Source organism: Rattus norvegicus, chromosome 13, assembly GCF_036323735.1.
Source record: "Rattus norvegicus strain BN/NHsdMcwi chromosome 13, GRCr8, whole genome shotgun sequence".
Lineage (NCBI taxonomy): Eukaryota > Metazoa > Chordata > Mammalia > Rodentia > Muridae > Rattus > Rattus norvegicus.
Genome location: NC_086031.1, coordinates 18595428 through 18620633, shown reverse-complemented (window position 1 = coordinate 18620633; position 25206 = coordinate 18595428). Strand labels below are relative to the sequence as shown.

The 25206-nt window shown below is 37.9% G+C and overlaps 1 protein-coding gene across 6 annotated transcripts in view; it reads right to left on the bottom strand.

The window, feature by feature from the left end:
- The window catches only part of Cntnap5b (contactin associated protein family member 5B), a 903457-nt gene that overhangs the window by 661078 nt on the left and 217173 nt on the right, over positions 1 to 25206 (bottom strand). For all 6 annotated transcript variants that reach the window (XM_063272213.1, XM_063272212.1, XM_017598777.3 and 3 more), the window contains exon 3: positions 11379 to 11572. In XM_063272213.1, the coding sequence (XP_063128283.1) occupies positions 11379 to 11572 (194 nt within the window). The remainder of the gene's footprint in view (positions 1 to 11378; positions 11573 to 25206) is intronic.

The window sequence follows — 25206 nt, the reverse complement described above, 5'->3', positions numbered from 1 at the left end:
AGCTCTGGCTTACAACTGTGTGTTGTCACACCTGGCAGTTCATATGAGTGTGGTATTGGAACTCAGATCTCTGCTTATGCAGCAAGAGCTTTTGTACTTAACTCATTGAGCCACATAAGCCCTATGTATGTATCTTCTTCCATTCTCCCAAGCATACAGAACTGACATAAATGTAATGTCTAAAATAGTAGCACATCATAGAAGCAGCTACATTAGGTTAAGTCAGGGATGCATACATGCACAGAGATGCATGTAGCCACACGTGGATGTGCACACATACCCCAAAACCAAAACACAAAGAGTTTTCTACATGGACAGGAGAAGAACAACAAACAGTGTAAGAGAGTTAGCCTGAGCCACTTAGGAGAGAAAGCAGGTAGTCTTTGTTTAAACAAGTATACCCAGGAAACTATGCATTTAATGTGATCATGTCCACCTGAAGTTGACCCACAGTAGCAGGGAAGCATAGCTGGCTTAGTCCTTATCCCTTCTAGATAACAGAAGTTTCTCAATCTATTAACAGAAGTGTAGCCTTTGGTCATTGTAGCTTGCCAGAAAAACAATGAGAGAAAAATGTAGCCAAATCATTATAAAGTCAAAATTGCTTCTAAGGAAAACTTGCCATGGCACATGATCTACCAAAAATCCTAAAACATGTACCTCCCCGTCTTCACACAGATCTTCATGATGTTTCTTTCTACACATTTGTCTTTCTCTCAGAGAAGACTGCCAAGTCTTACTTTTAAAACCAAATAAATCTTTGTACATATACTTGATATTCTAAATTATAATCAAATAAGACAAGAAATGAGGGACCCAGCATTCTTTGATAACTCCAGCACAGTTCTAAGAGCACTTTCTTTTAAAATTTCGTTGTAGCTTTGTGTGTGTGTGTGTGTGTGTGTGTGTGTGTGTGTGTGTGTGTGTGTGTATGAGTACAATGCTTTGAGAGGCTTTAGGTAATGGATCCACTACAGGTAGAGTTGCTGGTGGTTGTGCACATGGATCAGGAGAAATGAACTGAAATTAAGTCTGTGAGTTCTTTACTGATGAGCATTTGCTTGATCATTGGTGACATCTCTCTGTGATACCTTTGATGGAAAAAAATTAACTATTCCCTTCATCTATAAGGTATAGCTTAATGTATAGCTTAATATAGTGAAACATATATTTTGAAGGCAAGTTGTGACTCCATTTGGTGTTTCTCATTGGTTTAGAACCGTAGTGAAAAGATCTGCATACTCTCAGACAGAGGAAAGAAGTTTATGCATGGAACCATTATAAGAGAGGATAGACATGAAACAAATGCGTTCTGCACCCTCCATATTTCATTTGTGGTGTTGGTTGGTCCACTTTTATTTTTAAACTTCATCCACCAACTTTGTATTATCCCTCTGTGCTTGCAGCTCACACTGAGGCAACAACAGCACAGCCCTCCTCAGGAGCAACTGTGCCTCATGGTTTTTATATCAAAATTTTCTCCTTAGCACTGTCTGCTATTGTGATAATGAGCTCATAATCTTATTGAAGATGCATTTCCTTTGATCCTATTTTCTTATTTAAAAGCCAGGGAGCTTTTTTTTTGTTGTTGTTGTTTCCAGCAGCCCTTGCCAGATCAGGAAGCTTTCCATTTAACTACATGCTAAGTAGACACCTGGGGCTATAGATTTGGGGCTAAAGTTCTTTTCTATTGGTGTCAGCAACTCTATCCTGCTCTTCTATGGTTATTCTGTCAGCTACAAGGCATCTGAGCTACTTGTCTTTAATGAGCTTGCCTGCATAATTCTGCCTATAACCCAAGGAGAGCTTACCTTTCCCATTGTGCTTTTAGTTTACTCAAAAATTGCTGACATTTTAGGCTTGTTCTTTCTTTAGTATGCAAAGCTTAGATTAAGGAAACTGAGAGTCAATGTCCTCAGGGTACCTTACCCAAGTGGATGCCACACACCAGCTTTTACAATGGTTATAGATTTCCATTTACTTCCTGTCAAAGCTCATCAAGTGCACGAATCCACTTATGGTTTACACAGAGCTTCAAATAATGAAGGCATAACCATAATTGCCCCATGATCACCTGACATTTTTATAGAAATATAAATTCTTTGCCCTACTCTGATCTATTGCATCAGATATTCCCCAAGCCCAGCTCAACACAGTGCCTGAACAAAACCTATGGGGCATTTTAAGGCATGTTCATTTTCTGAAACTCTATTTTATAGTTCATGTAAGGTCAGCCTCCAATATTACACTTGCCTTTCAAGGGAAAAAGCTAAGAGCATCTAAGTCCAAGTCCCAGAATCCAAGTAAGAAGTTTAGTAGTGGTGTGATCATTTGTAAACCAAGCATGGGACACGTGGAAACAAGTGGATTCCTGGCATCTGCTGGTGTGCAGCAGTGCCAAATTCAAGTGATCCAGACTACTGAGAAAACCTGTCTACAAAAATTCTTGGAGGAAGGACACCTAATTTTGAGGTCTTACCTCCACAATCAAGCACATTCATGTTCATGTATATCAGTACACATGCATGCACATTGCATGTATGGATACATATCCACACACAGACACACACAGACATATGCACACACACACACACACACACACACACACACACACACACACATACACACTCACACCCCTCAGTAAAGAGAAGGCAAGTAAAAGTAATTCTCTTTCTCTCAGACATCACAGTATCAGTATTATATTTACTAACACAATGAGATAAATCTTAAAGAGCAAACTATGTTAAAATTGAAATACTAATTCTGTTTCTTCTATTCTATGGATAAAGTCTTCCAGACCTAGTTGATATATATATATATATATATATATATATATATATACATATATATATGTATATATGTATATTTTTATTATTGTTATTATTATTAGCTGACATTTCTGGGAAACATGGAATAATTTGACAAAAGATTAATATCCATAATAGTGAATATTAAGCAATCTTTTGATGTCAACTGCTGGATTGTATTCTACTACAAATGTAACTGGGATGGGGGCGCTGCAGTTTTCCTATTTGCTCTTTTACAGAAAGTGTCCTTACAAATATTAATCTTGAAAACTGCACGTTGACTCCCTGTCTATGGAATGTGTTTAAATATCACCTGGGTAAATATGGGAAAGAATTAACTTCTGAAAAGGCTAGACCCCACTGAGGGAAGTGCCCTGAAACAAGTTCTCCGGAAGTTTTAGGACCCTGTGCTAAAGAGAAGCATGCTGAGGCTGCGACAAGCACCAAATGTTGATCTGGCAAGCTGTTCCTTCCTCCCTTCCCAGCAGGGTTCCTTCAGTCTTAAGAGTCCAGGTCAGAAAAGACCATAGAAAGTCACTGGGAAATCTCAGGGAGGGCACTGAGCTTCATTAGTCTATACTTGGTGATTTAAAGCAGAAACAATGTGAAAATAAATCTCCATTTTGAGGTACATCATTCCGTCATAAGCAAGGCCATCTGTAAATCAAATTGTCTGAGTAGAAAATGCAAAAGAATGAGTGCTGGCTGTCAGGAGGCAGGTACATCTACACCTGTCATAGCTGGTGGCAAAGATGTGCAGGGCAAGTTACACATCTATCCATGGTCATGGCTGATTCAACCAGCTGCATGTTGGCAAGTAATTTTTTCATTGGTGGTCCCTGTTAAATTAACAGACTAAGTGTATAGAGTTCTTAACTGATTTTTTTTAAAAGACAGCTTGTATTGGTTCTTCTGGAGTTTTACTAGCAAAATCATGTATATGTGTATATTCATATATATTTCTTCATTCTTTGAGTCCTTCATACAATATATCATTATCATATTCACCTATCACTTCTTCCCCCAACTCCTCCCAGATCCACTCCTTATCCCTAACCCCACCACCCTACTTCTTTTAATTTTCTTGTAGATTTTAGAGAAGACAATCTCACAGCAGATGTCCCTGTCCTCTAGCTCATACAGTATTGCTACTAATCTGCAATATTCTTTTAAATAATATTCATCTATAAAATTAACACTTACAGTTTACACTTCTAAGTGTAAATTGTGAGAAAATAAATGAAAAAATTGTCTTTAAAATCCTACCAGTCACCCGACACAGTGGCTAGTTTCATTAGCACTCTGAAGGATGAGGTAGGTAATTATCATGGGTAACACAGTGTGTTCCAGGCCACAGAAATCTCTGCAAATGTCTTTGATTGTATACTGTTATATGAAATCTTATTACTTTATTTTAAAAATATAAAAGCAAAGACTGGAGATGGAGTAGTTGCTAAGAATACTCTGTATATAAGCATGAAGGTCTATATCTTATGTATGGATCCCTTGAAATCTCATAAAATAAACACAAAAACAAACAAAAATAAAAAACAAAAACAAAAACAAAGATAAAACCAGGTTTGAGAGTGTGCCTACCTACATACCCTGGGCTGTCAGGGACTGAGACAGGAGGATCACTGTATTTTCACAATACACAAATGTGTGTAGCACATACACATATACAAATAAGAATGTAGGGCTTGTTATAGAGAAGCCATATTTTAGTCTCTTAATGTTTCAGGGCATACAGAAGGTTTCCATTCATGTAGCCTGATACACAATGATAGCTTAAAAAACATATGTTGATATGAGGAGATTCTTTCTCTGAAATTGTTTTCTGAAACTGTTAGGCTTAAAATAGTATATAAAACAGCAATAAATACTCAGAACACACCATGACTGTTGGCAAAATAAATGTGTGTAAATCAAGAAGATAGGAGAAAATCGCCCAAGAATTTTGTAAGTAGCTCAAGGATGAAATTGGGGAACTGATTACTGAAATGTGTAATCCATTGTTTCAGTTTACATCAGATTAAGGAAAGAGCTGCATAACCAATGTAGGACATTTGTGTGCAAGCAGACTCCAGAACTGTACAGAAATCACAGAGCATCACACTGAACAGGTTGAGCTTGTGTTAGTAAAAGGTAGTATGATCCCTGTAAATGTGAAATGCAAAATGCATCTGAAGAAGACACAGGATATTCAGAGTGAATGATTGGTGTACCTGTGGCTGGCTGCTGTGACAAAATAGCTGATGCAGTAAGCCGTATTGGATTTGGGCCTAGCCGCTTTGTGACTGCATAGCTCAAGGTGGCTACTTGACTCTGGGCTGCATGGCCACAGATGTTTAACCTTGAAATGACTGCCATACAGACTTGAGATTGTTGAACTAAGAGCCTCTCCCAGGAAGACCCTGGGAGCAATGGCAGGATGTTTCAGCCTGAGCAAAACACCAGATGTCCCTGAGCGGATTCCTAAGAAGGGTTAGACCTTTTCAAAGAACAGGTCCCCGGAAGACTGTTGCCTCTTTGTTATAGGAGGATATCTTGCAGTGTAGTGATTCACCTTATATCCTTGGGCATTTCCCAAACTCCCCCACCCTAAGCTTCAGTTCCTGCTTCTATTCCTGCCTCAGAGCTTTAAATGCTGTACATTTCTCTCAATAAAGGAGACCTTGACAACAGAATCTTGCTTGGTCTCCTTCTTCTCTTCACCCCCATTTTGGCCCACAGGTAGAAAGCCTCTTCGGGACCCTGAATAACTGGGTCTCCGCTGGCGGGGATAAGCTGACAGGAAGCAATTAAATGGAGGAGAATTTACTCTGGGTCACATTTTGAGGGAATACAGTTCCTCGTGGGTACATGGCTTCAGAGTGGGAGGCTGTTCTTTTCACTGTAACTGTAGTCAGGAAGCTATTATTGAAAACAAATTAAGCATCTCCATGTCCTCCACATATTCCCACAAAAACATAAAATACTTCGTACCAGATTTTTCCAAGGAGACTTACGTTTTCATTTTGATTTACCTGATCATTGTGTTCTGAAACGTTATTGGAGACTCTTTCCTGTTGTTTATCATACAGCATCAGTTCCTAACAACCACTGTGGGTAAGCTAAAGTATTACCTAGTAGCTTGTGCTTAGATATCATGGACAGGTAGAGCTGATGTGATAACATGTGAAAGAGCACAGCATTCATAACCTTTTGAAATATCAATGTCTTCTGAAAATAGAAGCAATCTGTTACGTTTCAATAAAGATAAAATAATGTACTCATAATATTATCAGAGTGCCCAGGTGCACATAGTTCTGATTGAATCACACATGGTGCATGGAAGAGCATGTCTGCAAACAGATACCCAAAGTAAGTCACTTTGAACTTTGAGAGGTTGTCTTTTCACCTAGCATCAATTCCGTAGTTACTGCCTGGTCTTCGTGTACTTCAGAAAGTAGTCTTCAAATTAACATATAAAATGTGAGTAGAGCTCTATCCTCTTATAAAAGAGACCTTTATCAATTTCAGGGTGGTCTTTCTGGCTGAATAGAGTTCAGTCAGATGTGAGTGGGCCTAAGTTAAATACAACAAACTAATATCTGCATGATCCAAACTGGAGAAGCTACCGACAACATTTTTTTCTGACACTTAAACCTGAAGTGGACTTTTTGGAGTGTATTTGCAAAAGAAAAATGAAGAAAAATGACCATACAGTAATATATACCATTGTTGATAATGTGGGATGTGGATTTGAAAAGGAAGCGTGAATGATTGGGAGGCAGAGAAATTTTAAACACCAGTTTACTATGCTTTTTGTTTTGTGTTTTCTGTGTAGGCACAATAAAGATGGGGTTGTAGTGCTGATGACCTCAAAGGTTTCTGGTGACTTGTAAGTCTCTAAGTAGGAGAGAGATGAATTTGATCACAGAAACAGTTTTTGTAACTTTTGATGCATGGGAAAAAGCAGGCAGAAGAGTCAGTTTGCTTATTTTACCTGCCTCACTGAAGACCTGAATACTGAGCTCAGGAGATTGTCCAGTAGCTAAAGGCACTGTCCCCTAGCCTAGTGACCTGGGATCTATCCCTGGGACACACAGAGTGGAAGAGGAGAAGAGGCTTCTGCAGCTTTTTGTCTAGCCTACACACACACCACACCAACACACATAGAGTAAGTCACACTGGCTCAGGTCCACCTAAGAGTTAGAATTTCAATTTGTGGATCCCTCTAACATGTCTATACCACAAATTAAAGAGGCTTACATTCCATAGAAATGCTAAAATTTGTTGCCAAACCAGACCCTGAGATACTTTCAGACCTGGTCATTTAGTGGCCAGGCAGTCAGCCTATTAATATATTATGAGGCAGTGCTAAGTGGCTGCTCAGTGGCCTCATTCATGAATGATCAACTCAGTACTAGATCAGAAACTCTCCAAATTGAATTTTTAGCACAGAGATTTTCTCCTGTGTTAACATAAAGGTGTATTTTAAAGGTTCTTATTCTGAAGTGAACTTGAAGTTAAAGAAACCTCTTGAGCGCTGGTAAATTGATGCCACACAGTATGTATGTTGTGTGTATTTTTCAGTATGCTTATTATACAAAGCTATTACAAACAGAATCACATCAAACTTCAGGCCTCTACAAATGACCAAATGAGCTATAGAACATGAGAGAAGTTGTCTACTATGCGTCAGGCCACAAGTTGTATCCCAGCAAAAAACACACACTCACACACACTCACAAACACACAGAGAGCAACAAAAACAAATAAAACAGAGAAACCAAAAAAAGAAAAACAAAAACTGAAAACAAACAAAACCAAACCAATTAACCCACCAACAAACCAACCAAACAAAACAGGATTTTAAACAGAAGGTCCAGCATGAACAGTACTGTCTTCACAAGCATGAAGGCCAGAGTCTAAAAGCTGAGTGGATTTGTTATTTTCCCTGTAGTCCCATTGATTACAAAACAGAAACTCTGTACAACAATCATACTAGCTTGTCTAGTTTAAAGGTGAGTTGTGCGTTTGAAGAGAGACTCTACTTCAATGTATAAGGAAGAAAACCATCAATGAAGACATTTTCAACAGCACCCATGGGACTCTTTATACATACGTACACATAAAGATATGTAAGCTTGATTTGAACACATGTGTTAATACATATTCATGTCAGAAAGCATGAACACCTTTCACACATGCAGCGTACATTAAGAAAAAGAAATTTCTTAAAAAACCAATGAAAATTATGGTCAAGAATGTCTCTACTGCTCTGAGGCAGCTGACACTTAATATTGATGGGCTTAAGTACTAGGGATATGCGGAAACTTAAAATGACTGATTCAATCCTCTCATCTCTCTCTCCCTTCCTTTCTATCCCGCCCACTCTCTCTCATTCCATGATTCTGTGTCCATGCCTGTATCTACATGCATATTTATATTTGTGTGTTGAAGCCAGAGGTTAGCATTAGATATATATTCCTTATTCTTTACACCTTATTTTTTGAGTTTTTCTAAGTATAATTGGAACTCACACATTTGGCTAAACTGGTTAGCCAAAATGGGCCAAGAGGCCACCTATCTCTGACTCCCCAGAACAAATGCTACAGGTTATACTACATGTCCACATTTTCTTTCCTTTTCTTTGCTTAGCTTTGCTTTGCTCTGCTTTCTTTTCTTATATGTATATACTGGGAAATGGAACTCATATCCTCATGTCTATATGGCAAACACTCCACTCACTATGCCAAAGCAATGTATTTAATTACAGCATGTTTTGATGGAGCTTCAGTATTTGCTATAAAGGAATCTTTACATATTTTTGTAAAATGTTTGTAGAACACTAGTTCGACAGAGTCTGTTAGACCACTTCTGAGTTTAGACAGTACTTGCAAAACACAGGTACAAATCACTGCACTTGCTGATTTATTACTTTGTATTTAGCATTGTATAAATTAAACAGTGAGCTTTAATAATATTTTTTCCAGAGTAGGTCTGACAAGGTTCAGGTTTCAAGTGAGAAAAGCTGAAAATAAGGGGGGGAGAGGTGTTAAAAATATGAGAAAGGAGAAACGGACCATACTTTCACAATCAAGTACACTTAGAAATAAAACATAATTTTGACTAATAGTTCTATTGTTTCCTACTCAGTGTCAAGGCTGTTGAAGGGCGACAGTATAGGGCAACAATGATCTTCCTTGTTCACCCTGCAGCTCTAATATTATTGGCAATTCCACAGTTCTCTTTCAAATTAATCTAATATGTGGAGGCTTAGTTCCCCATAGATATAGAAGATTTGGGTGCCTGCCTTGAAGGAAAAGAAAAACATTTTAAACGCAAGTAAACCATGGACTCAAGGATTTAAAGTCCTTTGTCAGCTGTTTCCAAACACAGAGAGGCCTCCTTGAAATACTCCCTGAGGACCACTGAGGGAAGGCCATGTGTATCTGAAAAAAAAATGAAACTTGTATCTATTTTTATTCATGGACAAAACTGCAACTCCATCTGGAAACAAACAGTTCTAATGGAAACCTCCAGAGAAAATAAATAATTCCATATCCATTTTATCCTCTAAAGTCACTATAAAAATTTGAAATTGTTCTCCAAGCAGAAGGACTGCTTGTTTCTTACACCACGCTCAATAGCAAAGCAAGCACAAATCTGTAAAATTTGATGTGGTCTTCAATATTGAAAAAAAATAGGAGAGCCTTCAAGGAGCATTTTGAAAATTAAAGACTATGCCCCTTGAGAAGATGTCAGCTGATATCCTCAGTGATCCAAGAAAATGACAACACTGGTATTCAATATTCCATGTTTGCTAAATAACTGGAATGCTTACTTTATTTCTAAAGTAATTTCTATCTTCAGAAAAATATCAATACAGCTAAAGTGCATTCTTTTCAACAAAATTAGGCTAATTCTGAATGATGTAATAACTGAAGTCACCATGAAGGTTTTGAGGGGAAAAGACAATGTTATCCATCATCGTGCATTCATACATGTTCATACATTATGTTCTTTAAAAAGAAAGTTGTGATTTTTTTATTCTAAGCTAAAAGAAGCATTTGTTTACATCTTATTTTATCCAAAGCCTTAACTTTATTCTTTGATATCTACATGTATGTTCATGTATGTTCATGTATTTCATGCATGTTCACTCAGGTGTAGCCCTGTGTGAGTCATAAGGTTGATTTCAGGGTCTTTTTTTATCTACTATTCATTATCTACTTAACCAGTGTCCATTGTCCTTCTATCTACTCTGGCTAACCAGCATGGTTTTGGTGTCTCTAATGATACTATAGCATATATCTGGCTTTATTGTTGGTTCCATGATATGAAATCCAGTCCTCATCCTTTTATGGTAAGCACTTTTGCTGCTGAGCCATCTTCCCAGGCCCCAAACTCTATACACTAGAGGTGTCTCTAGGTAGCATCACCCTGTGCCTCTTGTCCCTGCTTTCTTTTTCTTATGGTTTCTTGACAATTTTTGCTTACACAAAGTTCATAAATATGGAGCAGTGGCAAGGAATAAATTTCTGTTTTAAAACTTAGAGTAGGTATATTACTTTCAATGTGATAGTTACAATGCCTGGAAAAGCCTAAATGTTGTCTTTTTTCTATATTTGAATGTTTTTAGAATCTCGAATAGTAGCTGTTCAGCAGACTCAGACAAAAGTAAATATTTCTAAGGCATAATCTCACACTTCGCAGTCTTGGGCAAGCATTGAATAAAACAATATGTAAACAAATGCTGCTTTTAGTTTAAAATAAAAACATCACAACTCTCTTCTAAAAGAACATAATGTGTAAACACACATATGTATATCATACACACACACACACACACACACACACACACACATATATATATATATATATATATATATATATATAATTGCCCAACATGATAGTAAATGTTAATTGTGAATTTGACAAAATCTAGAGTCATCTGAGAGATGAGCCTTTGAGCAATTCTGTAGGGAACTCTTGATTGTGCTAATTTAGGTGGACATGCATAGCAACTGTGGGAATCATCATTTCCTGCTTAGGATTCTGGATTGCATAATAGTTCAAAAAGTGAGCTGAGCACTAGCATAACATTAATTGCTCCTTCTGATTATGGATGCATGTGCCTGGCCACCTCAAGCTCTCACAGCTGTCAATTCCCTGCTGTGGTGGATGCTAATCAGGAACCAGAAGCAAAAATGAGCCTTTTCTCACTTATGTTACTTCTGTTGACAGAATTTTAACACACAACAACAAGGAAAGGAAAGTAAATAGCCATTGTCCTACAGACAATCAGATTGTCACCATGTTTTCCTATTTTATACAGACATAACATATTGTAACCTAAAAACCATTGGATTTTCAAAGATATGTTAACCTCTCTACAGCTGATATTCTGATTTCCCTTGACATAGAGCTATATTTGAACCAGGGCCTAGATATTATCTCATCATTTCTATATGGGCACAGGTTAGTGAATGTGACTACACAGTCTGGCCACAGTATGAAAGCAGAAACACTCAATCATTAGCATCCAATCTTTATTCAGAGGAAGAAGAAAGTACTTCCTACCCAGATGTTGTCTTCTTGTTTGTACTCCTGCCAGTTGTGTCCAGTGTCACTGAACATGAGACGATAGCTTGTCACCCAGTCAGAACTCCCATATCTTCCCTGAGTGGCCACTGCTGTAATCTCCACTCTGTTTCCAAGATCAATCTGGAGCCACTGTTGGGCATTGGAATATGCTGGGGACCAACCACCTGTTCCTGGAATATGATGAAAGAGAGACTTATAATAATGATATAGAAAGTCACTATTTTCTATGTCAAAGATCACTGCAAACTGTGTTCAATTATGCATGGATCCTGCCTCTGAACTTAAATTCCTAGTACTCTCAAAAGCAATTTTCTATCCTGTATCCCAGGTCACCTGATTAAGGGAAAAGGAAGCAATTATGATATCACCCACTCTTTTCTCTTTCCTTCCTTCTGTCCTTCCTTCCCTCCTTCCTTCCTTTCTTCCTTTTTTCCTTTCTTCCTTCCGTCCTTCCTTCCCTCCTTCCTTTCTTTTCCTATTCCTCTTTCTTCCACATCTTTGCTTCTTTCTCTGTCCAAATCTGTACTCTGAACCTCCTAGGAGATTCATATCTCACTGTAGATGCAAAACTTAAAGAACACATTTATTGAACCTTCAATGGACACCATTTATTCATGTTACTTTTATTCCCAACAAGAAGAATGCTGGGTGAAAGGGAAAGACATGTTCATACAAAGCATGTCAGAAAACTTTACAAGAGAAGAACAGAAGTTATAATCCTGGCACAGGGAAAGGAATGTTCTAGCAGTTGTTCAGAAATGCAGAGACAGCAATGCTTAATCTGAGGCCAGGGTAGTCATGCTTGGAAGGTGGGAAGCAGAGAGTTCTGTAATAACTCATACATGGGGAACAGAGAAGGGAATGATATATGCACAATCACAGTACATGAAGAAGCCTGGCACATCTCATGAATAACTTACTGTCTCACAAGAAATTTGCAACAGCTGCTTGGTTTCTAGACTTTTCATGATATTTGAACTTTGTAGATAATCAATATTCATTCTTTCATAATCAGAGGAGTTAAGCTTTTTGTATCCATCTCAAGTAGGAAAAACTAAATTCATATAAACATTTACTGATTCATTGCTGGCATTCCAAGTCCTCTTGAACTTGGAATGAGGGGTATTGAGGAGTATCTTATGTGTTAGACAGGTGTTTGTTGACATTCAGTGATGTTGCTGACTCCTTTGTTCAGAACAGGAGGGGAGAGTATATACAGTACTAGAGCATAGAGTAATAGATTCACCTCATCCTTATACATGCATGCTTATTCCTGTGATGCTGTATTTTATCCCTCACCAAGTGAAAAAGCATTTCTTCAGACCTCAGCTTGGTAGGTAAGGGGCTTTCTATATTCTAGCCACCACAGCATAGTCACTCAGACCCAGGCTTAGTAGGTCAGGGACACTACTTTCTCATTCCCATTGCACAGTCCCTCACCATAGGAGACTAACTATACTGCTACTAGATCTGGAAGAAAGAAGGTTACTGATTTTAAAACATGTTAGGTGTGGGAACTATATTTCAACATTATCTATTCTCTAGTATTTTTTGTTTAAGAATCTTCCTTTATTTTCCACTGTCTCAATAAGATTTCAAGCATGAATGGAGAGAGGCCCATGATTGTCTTCTACTCTGCAATGTGTTCTGCCTATTGGTGGGTATTCAACAAACAAGACAGGTACTGTGATACACTTATTGTCTCCATTCTTTCTGTAATAAGAGGATTAACATGTGTATATGTGCTGTTTATGTGTAGGGGAAATGGAAAATCATTTTTTTTAATTTTCCAGAGTTTTACCGCTATGATCACAAGACCATGTTCTCAAGAATAAAAGCTGTAATTAGACTTGAAGTTATCTCTTTGTCTTGTCTTTTCTTATGATTGATACAGTAAACAAAGTCTATACTGTGCTAAAACAAGTGCTGGGAAAGATGCTAGGTATCTGCACCATAATTTTGATGGACGCTCTCATGCTCTTGTAAGACTTAAACAATACATAGTAGGGATAAGAATTAGTATTTATTGTGATCTACCAATTGGACACTGGAATTTATGGTGTTTAGTCTGCTTTTACTCCCTACACTATGTCCTGTGAAAGTAACATTATCCATCTTCTGACAAAATTGAAGAAAGAAATTCAGAAAGTGTAATTCCCTGGATTCAAATGCAGTTAAGGGAAATCCAGCTCCTTGAGACTACTTTCTAATAGGAAAATAGTTTGTCTGATCAATAGAAAAATCTTAGGCTGAGGAGATAATTCCAGTGAAAAGGGCTTGCTCCCAAGGCTGGCCACCTGACTTAAATCTGGAGAACCACATGGTGAATATTAAGAATTAATTTCAGTAAGTTGTTTCACATTAACACACACACACACACACATACACACACACACACACACACACACACACACACTCACAGATGAAGTTAGATTGCTGGTGGTATGAGAAGTGACATGAGGATATGGAATAGGAATGGTTCAGTGGCATGGAATGTTATGGTAGGGGAATTAGTATAGAGAACCATAACAACACTTTGAGAATGCCACATCAAAGGCTGTAACTGATGAAGCTTCCTAGAATATATAAATATGCATATACAAAAGAGTTTGACTGCACTTAGCCTATAATTATAGACAATGTCTCTCCACACACTATATAGATTCAAATAAAAGCCCCAGGAATAGGCATTGTTTACCTATATATCAACTGTTAGTCAGTTTTGTCAGTGGGATTTCATATTCACCTAAAAAATTGCAAGCTATTGCCACTATTTTTGGTTGATTTCCAAATCTTGAAGGTAAGGCTGCTGAGGTTTGATCATTTGCTTATATTTTAATGTTAAATATTGCCCCCCTAAGGGCTGATTGCCCTCAGGTATGAGGGAGTCTACATATACCCAAGGATATACCCAAGTAAAATTAGGTAACATTGCCATCCAAGTTATCTCTGATCAGTGAATAAAGATGCCTACAGACATCTCTGGTAGGACACTATATAGGTGGGGTTCTTGAGTTCCTGAGTTTGGATTTGAGTAGATCACAAAGGAGAAGGGAGAGAGTGAAGGAAGCCACCACAGCATACATGGATCATGAAAACCTACCCATGAAAGTTAGGCAATTGGAGTTAAGCACTGCTCATTTAGTTCACAGCAAAGATCATCTTGGGATTATTAATGGGGAAATAGATTCTAATAACATAGAAGGTAGTCATCTGCTCAGTAGTTATATGTGTTTTGTCTGGGAACTGCATGATCAAGGGTGAGGTAGAAACTCTAATTTGAGATTAAATAATTAGGAAAACACAACACACTGTTGGTGAAGACACAATATACTTGAATCAGAAGATTCAAGTTTGTATTGATCGTGAAGTTTCACCCCTACATTTTAGCATCCATAATGCTGGAAAGTGCTACTCAGACTACCAGATTGAAAAGAAAAGTAGTCATCAGTCTGAACTAGTTGTGAATCATGTGAGCTACAATTGTGACTGTCTTGGCAATATATGCCCACTGGTTTATTAATGGCATGTATGTCAAGGGAATATCAGAACTCTTTCTGATTAGACTTAAGTTCTGTTCCACAATACTTAAACAAGCCTGTCTCTATTACAGTGTCAAAACCCAATGCCAGGTTTTAAATGCTGATCTGCAGGATATAACTTCTGTGTTTTACTGTTAACTTCCCAAGAATGCATAGCTGACTTGGTCATAAGTCATAGGGAAGAACCGAATAATATTATTTTGCTTACTTTATGCCCATAAATCAGTGTATTTTTGAACCCTTATCAGAGAAGATTGTTTTTACAGCACATGGAGATTAATATGGAGTCTTACAACTGTTCAACATGTAGTAAATAGAGAATATGGAGTGCTCAACTCTAAATGGGACAGTTGTATAAGATTCCTGCAACCGATGACTCTGGCATCATCTTAAAAGATGGTACAGAAAGGCTTAAGTGCTAGAGATAATGATTGTGGTGAAATGGTGTTTGCCAGACAGGATTATTCACATGTGAACTCATAGCTTCTATGGCTTTTTGTGTAACTGAAATTCAAGACAGATAAATGTCAGCACAACAGGGATTGGGGAACATGGAATCCCACCTCTAGCCAAGGAGTAACTAATGGCTTCCATGGAAGGGAACACAGAATTAAAGGGATGACCACTGAGAATCTATTACATGCATAGTAGATAGCCTTATAACCATGTTCATACAGAGAACACAAGCTACTAAATAAACCCAATGGATTTATATATATATATATATATATATATATATATATTTACACACACACACATACACAAAGACATCAACAGTACAAAATCTAAGAAAAAATGAGGGTTGAAGGGATAAGTAGTAGGGGCATAGGAAAAAAAATGGAGTACAGGGGCAAAGTGTTGTTTTGATCAAATTATATTGTGTGTATGTCTTAGTCAAATACAATAATAGATTAAAATAAATTCAATAAAGGTTACTACTCATGAAAGAAAGCATTTGAGTCCGCTAAGATTTTAACCCCAGGAAAGCATGTTTGTTTTTCTTTCTATCTTCCTCAACACACTCAAAACTCTTAACCACTACTCATGCCTCTCTGCTAACTCCTTACAATGGCAAAAAGGTGCTGTATGTACTTTTCCAGAAAATACATACTAATTCTGGAACCATTCATCATGCCCAGTCTACTCTGCTCCTCATTTCAGAGGTTTCTCTGTTTTTAAAAGGTAAAAAATTTCAAAGTAGTTTTAAGCAGTGTCACCTGAACAACACTGAACCTTGACAGGAAATGACTTGATTCTTGTTCTTGTTGTTTTTGAATACAGCATTTTCCTTTAGTATATCTGTATAGTAAATAACCAGCTACAATAAGCAAACAAACAAACAAACTTGTTAAGACTAAAATAATGTAGGAATTAGATCATATTGAATGCGGTTAACTAGTTTTAAATGAACATTTTCAATCCCTTATAATTTTCCCATTATTGCCAACAGTAACTAACTGAATTTCTTATCCATGCTCTAGAATATATCCTTTCACAGATATTTAGGTATAAGATAAAATTTTATTTAAATAAAAGAAAGCAATTCTAGGATAATGACTCAAAATGTAAAGTGCTTGTTGTGCAAGACCTGAATTTAGCTCCCAGTTTTCATGTATATCTTGGGCATAAGAGGTAATTTGTAAACTCAGAGCACAGGAAGTGAAAGCAAGGGAATCCCCAAACAAATTAGCCAGCTAGGCTAGTAGGGTAAGTGAACACTAGGGTCAGTGAAAGATTCTATATTCAAGTAAAACAGAGAACAACTCAACACAAGTGACTGAGCCTCGATCCTCAAATATGCACCTGAACTTTAAAAAATTAGGTATTATTTCAGCTCATGACTATTTAAATCCTTAAAATAAACCTTAGAATGAACAGGTTTCTATGACCTGTGGCTCTTCATATAGTACACAGAAGCCCTTTGAACAACAAACACTTTTCCATCAGTGAAGGAGGAGTTAGAAGGGAGGGTAAGTTGCAGCCTCAGTTTTTACACACTTGAAGGCCCTTTCAGCCGTGATTCAAAATGGTTTTATAGACAATCTATTCAATGAGTAAAACAGACATAAGTAAACAGAGAGGCCTTGGGTCTGGTAAGATGGTTCACTTAGTACCGACAGCACTAGCCTCTTAAGCATGAACATCTGAATTCAAACCCCAGCACCCACAATAACATGCAGAACATAGTGGTGCACAGCTGCAATCTGTCAAGGAAGAGACAGGTAGTTCACTGAGCTCAGTAACAAGCAAACTTTGTAAGTTTCATGAGTTTTTGTTACACGATATATAATTATTGTACTTAAATCCAACTGTTAGCAAAATATGGCTGTTCAAATAGATATTGCATTGGTCAGAAGCAGTTAGGTATATGTCCTGAAGTAATGCAGTTTGGGTGTGCCTATAAAAAGCCTCCAGAGATAAGAATACTAAAGAATGTCACGTTCTTGCTTATGTTAAGAGAAGTTGCTTAGAGAGGTCTTATAGTCTTTGTTTTATGACTGGAGACATAGTGCGCTTAGTAGCATTGAGATACCAGTGTAAAAATGAAATGGTTCAACCCATACTAAGTAGACTTGGTGCCCACATCCCTCATGATGGTGACATGGTTCAACCTGCCATAGGTGTAGGAGACTACTTTGATAGAAATTGGACCCTAGATCACTCTCTCGTCTCTCTCCCACATTCATTGTATCTTAGAAGAGTCTTTATAGAAGAATCTCCCTGGGTAAGATGTATGGATTTCCTCTTTGGGTTTATCGGAACATTAGAGAAGAAACTGCCAGGAAACAGGTAAAGCAATATTCTATTAAATAAAGCTAAACAACCCACTTTGGTTTGAAGGAGCTCAAGAGAAAGACAGACTAGGTTGGTCCAATGACAAAAATAGAAAGAGATTTCTAAAGAGATGGAAGTTTAGTTGTAGATTTAGGCTGGAAATAACTATTTTTGTATGTAGTTCAGAAAATAAAGTCACCTCCCTGAACTAGCAAGTTTTTACCTCAGTTTATGCCTCATATGGCTTTATTGGTATAAGTATTAGATAGTTTGAATAGTTACAAATTTCAAGCTATTGAGAAAGTCTTTCTCAATATAATAATAAGAAAGAAAAAAATAGCAATTATTTGTATTATTTTATAATTTAAGAATCACAACTGGTACTGGTACAACCATTCTGGAAATCATTCTGGAGGTTCCTCAGAAAATAGGACATTGAACTACCTGAGGACACAGCTATACCTCTCTTGGGCATGTACCCAAAAGATGCCCTAACATATAACAAAGACACATGCTCCACTATATTCACTGCAGCCTTATTTATAATAGCCAGAAACTGGAAAGAACCCAGATGCCCTTCAACAGAGGAATGGATACAGAAAATGTGGTACATCTACACAATGGAATATTGCTCAGCTATCAAGAACAATGACTTTAAGAAATTCATAGGCTAATGGATGGAACTGGAAAATATCATCCTGAGTGAGCTAACCCAATCACAGAAAAATACACATGGTATGCACTCATTGATAAGTGGCTATTAGCCCAAATGCTTGAATTACCTTAGATGCACAGAAAACATGAAACTCAAGAAGGATGACCAAAATGCGAATGCTCACTCCTTCTTTAAAAGGGGAACAAGAATTCCCTTGGCAAGGAATATGGAGGCAAAATTTAGAACAGAGGCAAAAGGAACACCCATTCAGAGTCTGCCCCACATGTGGCCCATACATATACAGCCACCCAATTAGACAAGATGGATGAAGCAAAGAAGTGCAGGCAAACAGGAACCGGATGTAGATCGCTCCTGAGAGACACACCCAGATACAGCAAATACAGAGGCGAATGCCAGCAGCAAACCACTGAACTGAGAACGGGACCCCCGTTGAAGGAATCAGATAAAGGACTGGAAGAGCTTGAAGGGGCTCAACACCCCATATGAAAAACAATGCCAAGCAACCAGAGCTTCCAGGGACTAAGCCACTACCCAAAGAGTATACATGGACTGACTCTGGGCTCCACCCTCATAGGTAGCAATGAATAGCCTAGTAAGAGCACCAGTGGAAGGGGAAGCCCTTGATTCTGCCAAGACTGAACACTTAGTGAATGCGATCATTGGGGAGAGGATGTAATGGGGGGAGGATGGAAGGGGAAGCCCAGATAAAAGGGGAGGGAGAGAGGTTAGGAGGATATTGGCATGGAAACTGGGAAGTGGAATAACAATTGAAATATAAATAAGAAATACTCAAGTTAATAAAGATAAAAAAGAATCACTACTGCTATTAATAATCATGGTTATAATAATTGCAACAATTACTAGTAGTAGTAGTACTAGTAGTAGTAGTAGAAGAAGAAGAAGAAGAAGAAGAAGAAGAAGAAGAAGAAGGAGGAGGAGGAGGAGGAGGAGGAGGAGGAGGAGGAGGAGGAGGAGGAGGAGGAGGAGAAGAAGAAGAAGAAGAAGAAGAAGAAGAAGAAGAAGAAGAAGAAGAAGAAGAAGAAGAAGAAGAAGAAGAAGAAGAAGAAGAGTAGGTGGACTGTAAAGAATGGCACATGAAGCTGTTCTTTGACAGGCACACACATACTCATACAAAAACATGCATATATTTCACTCAGAGGCACTTCTATGACTATAACATATATAAGTCATATAACAAATATAACACATATAACATCATGTGTCTAAAAGTAATGACATTATGCTCATATATGCCTATACCTGCAATATATAGCAGTTCCCCTTCTCCTCTTTTCAGAGCTCTCACATTCACATGAAACAGAATTTGGGCTGAGCAAATACACCTGAGGCTGGGGCACCATTTGATGAAAGACAAACATGATTCTTGTGCTATTGTGCATTCATAATATGACAGGATACTAAAGGTGACTGTCACTCATTTATCACAGTTCCAGTTCAAGGACTAACACAGCTCCAGAAGAAAACTAAGTGGGAAATTTACCAAATACCCAGCATGATTTTAAAAAGACGAAAATTCCGTAGGATATGGCTATAAAAATGGTGCACTTATTGCTATTTTGGGTGGCTGAAGGTGAGTTACTAGCATCTACATCTTGCAGCTTATAATTCTCTGTAGCCAGCTCCATTGTGTCCCATGCCTATTTTTTGCTTCTGCAGACAAGTTACACATATGCAAACAAACACTAAAGTACTTGAATACCATTCATGAGATCCTAGATATTTGTCCCTTGGACACAGGCATACATACACAGCCATACATACAAACATTCACACACACACACACACACACACACACACACAAACACACAAATACAATCACAGTGGGCACAACACAGAGACGGTATCATAAAAGCAATATTGCTATAACAAACAATTTAGTTATAATTGTGAGATATTTTGTTGCAGGCACATGACTAATATTAATAGAAGATGCTGTCTCTTCTCTAGAAAAGGAAGTAAGGATACTTCTCACAGTGGAGGGTGTTTAAGAGACACAGAACTGTCTCTTATTTTCTTTCTGATAATGACAATTAATATACTACCAATGTCTAGACAAACATGATTTAGTAATCCTATTCTGTTTCTTTTTGTCTTTTTAAGTATGTGTTTAAATAAAATACTATCAACTGGTGAACACAGGCAGGCCTGACTCAGGTAGTGACACCCTGCATTTATAGAAGACCTCTTAGGAATTGTTTCAGATCTGAGGATTATGTTTATGGCTATAATCCCAGCTCTCAAGAGGCCAAGGCAGGAAAATGGTCATGAATTTAACCAGCCTTAGCTAAGAGAAAAACCATGTCAAAGAAAAGAAGAACTGAGAAGAAAGGAAAGGGACAGAAAGAAGAGAAAGTAAGGGGATAGAAAAGCGGAGGAGAAAGTAAAGTAACAGTAAGAAATATTTAAAATACGGATATCATGATAAAAAGATTAATAAAATTTTGTCAACTTAATTTTATTCCAAGCTCCTTAGTCACTCAAATCTATGGTAAATGAAAGGCAGCAGTAAGAATTGAAGGAGCAGAAGGTACAGAAATATTCTAGAATAGTTTGTTACATGCTGGAATGATCATAATCAGTATAAAAACTGAAGATCAAGCAGTTAAGGAGAATGTCAGAATGAGATGCTACCCTCTAGCTTCTGCTTAGCTTACAATATCTGTAGGAGCCTCTCCTTTACACAGATATCTCCAAGCTTCCTACAGAGATATTGTCTCTGGTTACCCAGCTAACTGATTTCCAGGTGCCATTGTCTCTCCCTGGCAAAAGTAAGATAATATCAAAAGAGAGATTTGGTGACCTCACTGCATGATTCTAATTTGGAACTGGAGATTCTCGTTGCAAACAGACTTGTGTTGTGAAACATCTTCCAGTCTCAGAAAATCAGGGAGGGCTCCTATTTCTTAGCTATATAAACTCTTGTTTCCTCTCCAGAGTCTTTCCATGCAGATGTTTGTCTATATGTCCATTTATCCATGGCACTAATAGCCAAAGATCTTTCTAATTTTCCCTGTTGAAGCTACACTTAGTAAGGTACACTTGTTTCCACCAGTGAGGACTTTCTGCATGTTGTAAGTATTTTACCAATTGACTTACAATCCTAGTTCTGAAGCTGTTTAAAACACATTAAGTCAAAATCACAAAACTTCAGTCAGTTTATATGGAGTTTGCAGACATGGTGACACTACCGTTATGGGGTCCTCAGTGTTCTCACCTAACATATGAGGCTATCCACCTCATAAAATCTGATTCCCTGATTCTTTGCAGTCCTGTTTTCATATACAAATGACTAAAAATGAAAAGCAACTTCCAAATACCTCCATGGAGTGTCAGTGACTAGAATTGTCCAATAACAATGGTGTGTGTGTGTGTGTGTGTGTGTGTGTGTGTGTGCGTGTGTGTGTGTGTTGTGTCATGTATGGTGCATAGCCTGTATGTGTGTGTTCTGTAGACTGCTTGTGTGTTCAATGGAAAAATAGACAGTCAAGAGCTCTAAGCTGTTTAATTCATCCCTAGACTTGGAAAGCTGACATTTTATTCATGTAAAAGAACCAAATTCATTATGTAAACAAAATTGTCATGGTAGAGGTATACGATATGACCATCTAATATATTCAAGTGAAAGAGAAGACTTAAAATTTCAAGCAATAATGTTAAAGATTATTGCTTATAATGTGTTTCATAAGAAAGAGAGCCATAAACGTTCTTCTTGTTGGGGATAGTAAGACCTCTATGACTATTTCTGAACTGATCCCACAGGGGAACTTAACTTCTTCCCTTAATTGTTGAGATATGGATCACGTTTGCGTAGTTTGACCCTTGGCCAGCAGCTCCAGAATTTCCTGTTGACAGAATTTCTGAAAGCACAGCTTAAAGAACCTATCAACTCAAAGGTTTATCACTACAAACATATCACATCGGAAACACAGAGATCCTACCTAAACCATAATTAAATAAAATGACTTGACTGCATCAGTAAATGGCCAATAATCTCAGCTTAGTACAGCTTCCAGGTCTTTTCAGAAGTGATTCATGCTTTTCATTTTTCTCCTGTGAGATAAGATCAAAGTCAAAGACGTGTAGAAGGGAAACAAAATCCATTTGCTTAATTCCCTTCACTGAGGAAATAGTAATGCTCGGAGGCTAAGGGAGACTTTAACCACCTAGTCCTTGGCTCCTTGGCTGGGCTGCCAAACCTTAATTTACAGAACAACTACATTTGGTTTGCAGTTTTTACTTTATTTTTATGTTTTAAGAAGTTGTTTTGTCCAAATGCTTGAATTACCCTAGATCCCTAGAACAAACGAAACTCAAGACGGATGATCAAAATGTGAATGCTTCACTCCTTCTTTAAATGAGGAAAAAGAATACCCTTGGCAGGGAAGGGAGAGGCAAAGATTAAAACAGAGACTGAAGGAACACCCATTCAGAGCCTGTCCCACATTTGGCCCATACATATACAGCCACCCAATTGGACTAGATGGATGAAGCAAAGAAGTGCAGACCGACAGGAGCCGGATGTAGATCGCTCCTGAGAGACACAGCCAGAATACAGCAAATACAGAGGCGAATGCCAGCAGCAAACCACTGAACTGAGAATAGGTCCCCTATTGAAGGAATCAGAGAAAGAACTGGAAGAGCTTGAAGGGGCTCGAGACCCCAAAAGTACAACAATGCCAAGCAACCAGAGCTTCCAGGGACTAAGCCACTACCTAAAGACTATACATGGACTGACCCTGGACTCTGACCCCATAGGTAGCAATGAATATCCTAGTAAGAGCACCAGTGGAAGGGGAAGCCCTGGGTCCTGCTAAGACTGAACCCCCAGTGAACTAGTCTATGGGGGGAGGGCGGCAATGGTGGGAGGGTTGGGAGGGGAACACCCATAAGGAAGGGGAGGGGGGAGGGGGATGTTTGCCCGGAAACCGGGAAAGGGAATAACACTCGAAATGTATATAAGAAATACTCAAGTTAATAAAAAAAAAAAAAAAGAAGTTGTTTTGTCACTAATAGACCTCATTACACTTGTATTTGTTGGGCATGGATCACAGATATCCTGGGTTCTGACTTTCATTTGGACAATCATTGCATGTGATATACATTCACCAGCTATATACTTTCTTCCTGTATAGTAATTCTTGATTATATTCAACTCTGGTTTTATACATTGGAAGTAACATACTTTGTACATGTTCAATGCATAATGGATTTTATGTGGTTTACAGGAGATTCAAACATTTTAAGTGACTTGCAGGAAGATTTCTTCCTCCATTTGAAATTGTTCAGCAGTTTTGACTGCAAGGAGATGGCTTGTTGAATAGAAAAACACTAAAATAGATAATCCTTCTTGGATGTATTAGGAAGTCTTAGAAGACAAAGAATTAAACAAAATTTACATGTCTCATGAAATTCTGGACAGCCTCAATATTCATCATGTCCCTCCTAGATATTATATCAACTATAATTGTTAAGTGAGATAAGACTCTGAAATCAGGTGAGCTGCCTGAGAGATGAAATTTTAATTTTCAGGGCTTTACTGCTAATGAGTCATCCGTGTTGCTATTAAGTGGCCTCTCAGTCACAGTAGTTGTAAGTAACCCAATACTTCCAATGGTTCATTGAAGTAGACTCGAGTGCACTCCTTGTTTGGGAGGTCATAAGTGCCATGCCTATAGTGAACTGATATTTATTGACATCATCTCAGAAAATGACAGTTACCTCCACAGAATGTGCAGTCCAGCAGACGAGAATTTCAGTGAAAGAAGATTTCAACAACTTAGATTTCACCTTCAGGAAAATAAGAGAAAAATCCCTAACAGCAGTGTACAAAGCTAGATGTCACAAAACACAAGGTATTTGTTAATTCTTGTGACTAGAGCAAAAATGAGTATATAGTCTATGTTAAGAAAATCTAAACAGACCTCAGAGATTAAAGGAAGAATGCTGCGCCCTTTCAGTAACATCCAGGGCTCCTCTGTAACACTCCTCCTTCCGATGAAGGGTGATGAAACGCATCCTGATTCCTGATCGAGTTAGGTTCAAAATCCTTGAACAAGATCTGTGGTTTTAAATTGACCAAACATCACAATCTGACAGGTATTTATTGATTCAGCAATTTTAAACAATACCCTTAGAATTGAAAAGGGATATGTGAATCTTAATCCCTAATCTTTAAGATTTTAAATCTAATTTAAAGTAGATGGCTATGTGTTTGCATTTGTATATGTGCATGCAACAAACATGGTGCTTAGATATTTAGAAGAAGCAGTGGTTTTGTATTGGATGGAGACAGGAAGGAGAAAAATGAATGTAGGTAACTAAAACAGACTGCTAAAATGTATACTGTTATGGGAAATACTTCTTTAGAGGGGCTGTGAAGAACCTCAGTTTGTACAGTGCTTGCTCAGGACTCGATTCCTAGCATTGTAAAATTCTCTTATGTCACTAATCACATCAATAAGAATAAGTCTGTAATCACATCACTGAGAAGCCAGAAGACAAAGGATCAGAAGTTCAAGATCATCTTTACTGCAAAGTGAACCTGAGCTGAAGATCCAGTTGACGAAACAAGAGAATTCTCAGGCTCTAGTGACACAATTTTATGATTTATTGTGGCAGTCTACTGCTGTACACATGAAATCTAACAAGGCTATAGAAAAAACTTACATACATGCACACACCAAAAGGGAGTATGATAAGAGAAGTTTATATCAGTTTGCAATCCCACCAGCAACGTAGGAGTGTACCCCTTTTTGAACATCCTGGCCAGCATGTGTTGTCACCTGAGTTT